General features: G+C 34.8%; 1 protein-coding gene across 1 annotated transcript in view; it reads left to right on the top strand.

Moving 5' to 3' along the window:
* Nucleotides 1-1,458, top strand: part of GHSR (growth hormone secretagogue receptor) — a 3,349-nt gene extending 1,891 nt beyond the window's left edge. Inside the window, exon 2 of the mRNA XM_004383476.2 lies at nucleotides 1,044-1,458. Within this exon, the coding sequence (XP_004383533.1) occupies nucleotides 1,044-1,348 (305 nt within the window). The 3' untranslated portion in view covers nucleotides 1,349-1,458. The remainder of the gene's footprint in view (nucleotides 1-1,043) is intronic.
* The last annotated feature ends 6,685 nt before the right edge of the window (nucleotides 1,459-8,143 follow it).

Raw genomic sequence — 8,143 nt, 5'->3', positions numbered from 1 at the left:
TGCATATTAAATTGATAGAGTTTATTCAAGGAATGTCAAAGATTTTCATTTTCTAGACCAGTGATTTTCATGATATGACTCATGGATTGTAAACCTACTAGTCCCTTCGAGGGGATTCTAAGCTCTCACCTATGAAATTCATGTTGCTCCTGTGGAGTCAAGTTGCTACTTTGCAACTTAGTTTTGAGAATGTTTAATAATTTTCTCCAATTTTATTATGTAGGCTGCTAATTATCTTCACTGGTGTCTCGACACCAGTGTTAATTTACTTTTGCCTTGACAGTTCAAAGAGAATCACTAAAGTGGTCCAAGGACTAAAATATTATTTTGTGTTATTTTCCTATGATTTCTGAATTTTAAAAAACTTAATCTAGAAATTTAGACATCTTGAAAAAATAGCTTAAATAGGTCAAATGAAGACTTGGATGGATGATAATTAATGTTACTTTGTTTTATGCCCTTTTATGCTTTACTTATGGCTATTATAAGTGGCATAGAATCATCCATCTCAGCGGTTCTCAATCCTGGCTGCACCTTCAGTCCTCTGTGAAACTTTAGAAAGAAGAAAGGAAGGAGAAGAAAAAAAAAAGATATCCTAGTCTTCTTTCTAAAGATTTAAATTTAGAGAAATCTATATTATATCCAGAGAATCTGCATTTTTAAAAAAATGCCCCAGGGAATTCTGATATACAACCATGGTTAAGAACAACCATTTTACCTCATATATACTTGGTTGTGTCTAACACATATAAAATGGTGGGATGTTGTGAATAAATTGTCTAATCCATTGAGCCAATCAATATGCTGACTCAAATCACCCAAATCACCCAAATAATTATTATTTAGAAATGACTAAGAAGCTCAGAAAAACAGTTGAACTGTTGGTCCAGATAGAAGTAATCTTGATTAAAATGTAGGAATGGTGTTTCTCTAAGTCAATGATCGTACCATAGATAATCAAAACAAGGCTATTTCTTAAAACTAGAATGTCTTTTGCTATGACATTGCTTGACCTGATACTATCTCTCTCATTGTCCTTTTAGCTGTAGTGGTATTTGCTTTCATCCTCTGCTGGCTGCCCTTCCACGTTGGTCGATACTTATTTTCCAAGTCCTTCGAGCCCGGCTCCCTGGAGATTGCCCAGATCAGTCAGTACTGCAACTTGGTGTCCTTTGTCCTCTTCTACCTCAGCGCTGCCATCAACCCCATCCTATACAACATCATGTCCAAGAAATACCGGGTGGCAGTGTTCAGACTTCTGGGATTCGAACCCTTCTCCCAGAGGAAGCTCTCCAGTCTGAAGGACGAAAGTTCTCGGGCCTGGACAGAATCTAGTATTAATACATGACCGAGCACATTGCTGAGCAAAGTCATCGCTTATTATTCTAAACCAGAAGCCATACACAGCAGAACTTGGGAGGAAGGTGAAGGTTAATTTTGGAATTAGGGACACACAGATCTGGAATCAGTTGGGAGGGAAGAAAAGATAGATTTGTAGGGTGTGAGCAGTTGGATTTGATTGCACACTCATCAGTGCTCTCATACACTATTTCTGCACATTCACTGCCTATGATTTTGCATTCTGCTGGTGGTGTGGGCAAAGGCTTTGCAATTCGGAGAGAGATGTTGCAGAGGGGGCAGTTAGGGCACTTCTTCATGGGTGAATACTAAATCTGATTTACTTTTTCACAATGACAAAATTATTTGATTAAAAGAATGACATTAAAATCAAAATTTTAAAACATGACTTAAAAATCAACAATTTTCATATAGCTCTAGAGCAGTGCTGTCCAGGAAAAATGTAATAGAAGCCATATAAGTAATTGATATAAAAATTATTAAAGAGATAATTTACTTTTTTTCTTACTAAGCCTTTGAAATGTGGTGTATTTTCTTACACACACAGAACATCTCAATGTGGGCATTAAATCTTAATCAATAATACTTGATATATTTAGATTTCAAAAATTTACAGATGAAAAAGTAGATTCATATACCCATGTTGTCCAAAAACACTTAAAAGTTTTCCAATAAATAAAATGACTATATGTTTTTAAATTTAAATTAATTAATATTTTGTAATTCCTTTCCCTAGCCACATTTCAAACATTCAGTGGGCAACTGTGGCTAATAGCTACCTTATTGGGCAGTGTAGCTCTAGAGTGTATGCAAAATTATTATTTAAACTTATATGAAAAACTTTAAAATATATGCTCTTTCCCTGAAATGTTTTAATAATGAAATTAGCGTAATAAAGTATTAGAGAGAGAAATCCTAAAAATAATACCTAATATCCCATACATCATTCTGGTAAAAAATGGATATGAAATATAAGGTATATTTTAAGTTGAATTGCCTGTATTAATATTCAGGAAATGAACTGTTAATAAAAATTGTAGGTAATCACAAACTGCCTTATTTGGCCTAACAGAAATACTTAAGCCAACTGTTAGGTTTTGATTTGTGAATAAGGGAACTACCTGTGTATAATTTATAACTTACTTTGGAAAGCTTACAGACTTAATGAAAGAAAATTTTCAAATTGATGAAGGTATTCTCATGCGAAAAATTCAGAATTCCTTAAATGCTAACACTTATTGGTATTCAAAACTTTTCAAAATCTTTTAGCCATTTATTTCAAAATGCCTATGCCCTTTCCTATCTCCAAATTAGTTTTGCTATTAACACCCCACTGCTTATCTGATCGACATGTTTACATGGATTTCCAGGTTCTCTCTTAGTCATAATTATGAATGATTTGACACCTTTAACTAAATATTGTATATTTTGGTTATAGATCTCAAATTCTCATTTATATTGACATTGCTGTCTGTATAGTCACTCTTTACATATTTAAAAAAACAAAACGAAACAAAACATTACCTTGGAGTCGATTCTGACTCATAGTGACCCTATAGGACAGAGTAGAACTGTCCCATAGGGTTTCTAAGGAGTAGCTGGTAGATTGGAACTGCCAACCTTTTGGTTAATATTAAATACATTACTTCAAAAATGATTTCTTTTTAATCCTGTAAACTACTAAGTCATATAAGCAGCTCCTTCTTGATGTTTTTGGTTCATTTATAGAACTGATTAAGGAAAATTAGCAAATTTTCTCCACCAAAGGGACATATTATTGAGCTGAAATAATCAATTGACACAATCATAATTCTTTCTCTAGAGAAATATCTCTGAAATCCATCTGACACTAAAACTTCACCATCAATTTTGTCCAAATGCAGAACTTAAGCAAATTGACTATTCAGTTAATTCTTGCCACATCACACCAATATTTTTAAAAAGTACACTGACTCATTTAAGCCCGCAGAATACTAATGAGGACATTCAGCACTGATGTCCTAAATAGTGCTCAGCAAATCTCAAAGAAGTAATTTAGCATCCTAAAGTCTTAGAATTTTGTCTGCAAATACTTCTAATTTGAGAGGAAACAAGCTAAAAAAACTTGACTTCCATCACACAGCTGATTGTTTGGGATAAAAACAAACCTAACTTCTAATTAGTTGCTTAGCCTATTCAACGGTCCTCTCTCTCACGGGTTCATGTCCATAGACTTGGCCTAACTCACTTCCAGGGAATAGTTTCTCTATCGAGGCCCTCCATTGCTCTTCACTGGTGTTAATCTGAGATTTCAGAGGATGTGTTTTGATAAAAGGATCTTTAATTTGTCCTCTTATCATACCATTGTCATTTTATTGTTTGTAACTTTACTGATAGCCTCATACTCCATACCTTATTTAAGACTCAGGGAAAAGAAGAATTTGTGCTGAGAAAAATTGTTTCTAAAAGTCTGTCACTTCACATTTATGATGTGCCTAGCATGTGCTAAACTCTAGGGCTTAATAAAACAACGATTCTATCCTTAGTGAGCTCACAGTCACTTGTGGGTCATGTTGCAGGGGGTAACTGACAAATGTCTTTAAATCTGTGAAGTAAACCTCTCCAGCTGACACTGGATAAAACTGCTCTCCAGAGTTTCAAAGGGCTGTACTGTTGTGTTTTGGGCTCCAAGTAAGTTCAAATGGGCTGCTCTTATACAAACCAGTCAAACTGGTAGACATAGTTCATGTGTCTGCTGGTGGTAATGAACGAAGGTAGGCACTTTTCATTAGTGCAGGGAAAGTAAAGGGATTGGTTTCTATTTTAATCTGTGTTTCCATTTTCCTGATTATCCAGCAATGCGATTTCTGTCACCACAGCTTACACTGTTTCACAAAATCAAGAGTTGGGTCATTTTCATTACAGGAAGTGACCGTTACATGAGCAAGAACTTTTCAATAATTGTTTTAAAGAAAATATTCATTGCTCTAACCTAGTTAGAGCTGAAAATTCTGTGGTAATGAGATTTAGAAACATTTCCAGTGCCTGGCCACACCTTGAAAACCATTTCTTTAGAGCCATCTTTTTGTTGCGACGAGGGTTGCTGTAATGGGGTTTGACCTGAAATTTCAGCCTTTTCACTCTAATGCTTCTGTGAAGAACTTGAAGTCATTGCATAATATTTATAATTCTTAGTTCTAGTTTGACAATTTTAGTTCTAATTTTTTTTTTTGCTGTTTTCATCTAAAAACTTGAATTTAACATTAAACACACACACACACACACACACACACACACACACACACAACTGTGAGAGTTTTTTTTTTTTTTGTAAGACTGATGCCTGAAAACACACCTTTGTCTTTTAAAAGGTACTGTTTTCATGTTTAAAATGTGAAATACATATTTACGTATATCAAAATTTCTTGTCACAGTGTCTAAGTGAATAGAATAGAGCTGTCTGCTTGCAGAAATACGGTATCTGATGTAAATAATCTCATTAAAATATCAAGTATAAACTATGCCTAACATGGCTCATTATTTAATGACTCACACATGATTTCTTTGCAATTTAAGTTGCAACACTAGTCAAGATAAATGCAATTGTAACTTAACTAGGTAATTAGTGACTAGTTTAATTCAATGAATTGATAACACAAATATTTTAATCTGGAGAATGAACCACATTTCATCATCAACAGAAAACAGTATGCTGGTGACACCTGAACTGCATTAAGCTCATGTCACTTATTTTGTCACATTAAATGCATTCAGTCGCGTTAATTTTTTGCTATAATCTAAGATTGAAGCAAGCGATGGAGAAGGTTTGGATGAGACTTGTTTCTGTGTTTTTCCTTTTGAATTCAAACTCTTATAGGATGCTAGTGGCTAGTTGTTTGATAGACAGAATTATCATCACCTGCAAAAAACAAAGCTGTCATGTCGTATGTCCCTCCCAATTGCCTGGATATTTGCTGGAATTCCAGTGAATATTTTATGCTGTAAACCTTTGCTCAAGGGACTTTGCTCAGGTGACCAAAAACTACCTTCAAAACTGGCAAACCAATAAAGCACTCAAAAGCATGTCTCACGTAAATGCTCAGAAAGCTCTGCTAAAATGTCTCCCCCACCCCAGGAATAATAGCTAGAAAGATTTTCTGTGGTTTTACCATCTCTAATCCAAAACATTTCTCCAGCTCAAACAACAAAAATGGTGTAAGTCTCTTTATTTTTCACTTTTAACACTATAGGTTTACTATACTAGAGAAGAGCATTCACTCATATATATATATATCCAAACCACATAGTTTCCTGTTTCACTAATATAAAATGTATTCTTGGTCTATGTGGAATTTAATACTTGGTCAATTTGTGTTATAATGTGCATAAATGTCACTGATAATGTTTTGGCTCATGATTCTTTTCATTTAAGCTTTTTGTGAATGTAGAAGAGCTCACTGTAGCTCTCATGTACCTGTCTTATAAAATCAGGAGGTGGTTTTCCTTCCTTTGGGTGTTCTTGACCAAACAATTATTTAATAAATATCTTTTAAAAGCATATAGCTAATTTCATCCACTTACTGTTATGAAACATTGTGTCGGTGATATTTTACTTCTAATCCTGTCCTAGTTCAGTTCTATTTTGTCCTTCTAATTTCTGAAATACCTATTTTGCAGCTGTGAGGAGGTGTGTGCTGTTGTTGTAGTGAATATTATTTCCCCAAGGACTCCAACATTTAAAAACAAGTTTAGCAATTCCTGTACGTATTAAGAAGCATCAGGAAGCCTGTGATGGACTGTGATCCCCATGCTCTCCCCACCTCTCTGAACCCTTACAGCCTGTCCCCCACAGAGCCCATATTTCCTGCATGGTGTTGCGCTAATGCGTGCCTCACAAGACTTCAAGCTCTTTGAGAGCAAGGGAAGGATTCCTGTTCATCTTGCACTTAGCAGTCCCTCATTGTATGCTGGTTGGATGAATGGAGATCCAAAGACTGGATTATGTGTCACCCGGGCATTAGCTTCCAGTTGTATGGATTCCAGGGACCAATGAAATTTAAAGTTAAAATTGGGAGACCTATAAATGTGGACAACTTTTATTTTCCAGTTAAGGGACTTGAAAAAATCTTGCCACACGTTAACACCATCATTTCAACTTAAAAAGAACGTTAACTTAAACAAAAGGAGAAAGGGCATAATCTCAGAAAATCGCAGTGCAAAAATTCAATGTGTTCTACGTATTAAAAAATCATACATGTATGCTGTTAACAAGGAGCCCTGGTGGCACAAACGGTTAAGCACTTGGCTGCTAACTGAAAGCTTAGCAGTTCGAATCTACCCAGAGGCTTTGTCAGAGAAAGATCTGGCAATCTGCTTCAGTAAAGATTACAGCCAAGAAAACCCTACGGGGCAGTTCTACTTTGTCATATGGGGTTGCTATGAGTGAGAATTGACTCGATAGCAATGAATTTTTATTTCCTAGGAGTCCCTGGGTGATGCAAACGGTTAATGTGCTTAATGCTAACTGAAAGTTTGGAGGTTTGAGTCTACCCAGAGGCACCTTGGAAGAAAGACCCAGAGATCTACTTTCAAAAAATCAGTCATTGAAAACCCTGTGGAGCACAGTTCTACTCTGACATGTCATGAGTCAGAAGCAATTTGATTGCAACTGCTTGGTTGTTTTGACTTTTTCCTAAGATATAAATTTTGTGAAACATTCAAAAGAATCATAGAGTTAATTTATTTGACAAGTTTTGTCTTGTCACAATATTTATCATGAAAAAGTACTCCGAATGGGGGCAAAATGAAAACATCTAAAAATATTGGGCTGAAATTAAACATTTTAATTAGGAAAAAAAAAAATATCAGAATTTGCTGACTTTACTAGAAGGAGTAATCAAAGATGTCAAGAAATTCAAATTTATTAATAATAAATGTATTATAGAAGGAGGCTGAAGGTAATTTTATAAAAATAAAGAATATGTTGAAATACATTCTTCATAAAACAATAATACAATATTAGATATAGATGTGGCTATATAGATGTATACATATATAATAAGTTTAATCACATTTTTTCTCCTTAGACTTCCTTTCTCCTCCCACACCTATGAACTTATAAATACCTACCAAGAATAATTTTCCTATTTATGTAAACTTTCAACATTCAGAAAATCAATATAAAGTTTTTTATTTTGCTTTAATGTACACAAATTTTCTTTGTAGAAGAAACTTTGAAAGTAGTTTGTGAATAGAAATATTCCATAGTTCCACCAATATAATAAAACCCATTTGTCAGTCAATAAGTAAATATTTCAATAATTGCACATTTTAATTATTTTTAATATCCTTTCACACCCCAAAGAGTCCCAGTCTGGCCAGTGAATTTCATGGTAGCTCTAATTCTAAAGCTATATCTGACTTCACAGTAAAAAGTGCCATGATCTGTTAGTGATATCTGCTATGAGTGAGGGAGATGATTTTGAGGCATTTTCTAATCTTGATGATTTTTCCTGGGGAAATAATTATTGTCTATTAGTCCTGTATACTTTCCTGTATGACAGAAAAATCCTTATGTGGCTGTGCTAGCAGTGACAGGCCCTACAGAAGGTCTCTCATAACACAGTTGTTATGGGGCAAAGATGTTCATTTAGGCTTGGGATCCAGGAGAAAGAGTCGAATATATAAATGCCAATGCCATCTGAATCCTGTTATTTCAATGGCTTGTGTGACCCTTCTTTATCAGTTACTTGGTTCCTCTATGTCTTTCTATCTCTATATCTTTCCCAAAGAGCTTCAGAGTGGA

Source organism: Trichechus manatus, unplaced genomic scaffold (assembly GCF_000243295.1).
Source record: "Trichechus manatus latirostris isolate Lorelei unplaced genomic scaffold, TriManLat1.0 scaffold00110, whole genome shotgun sequence".
Lineage (NCBI taxonomy): Eukaryota > Metazoa > Chordata > Mammalia > Sirenia > Trichechidae > Trichechus > Trichechus manatus.
Note: the sequence above shows the minus strand (reverse complement) of the source record. Positions and strands in the feature narration are given on the sequence as shown.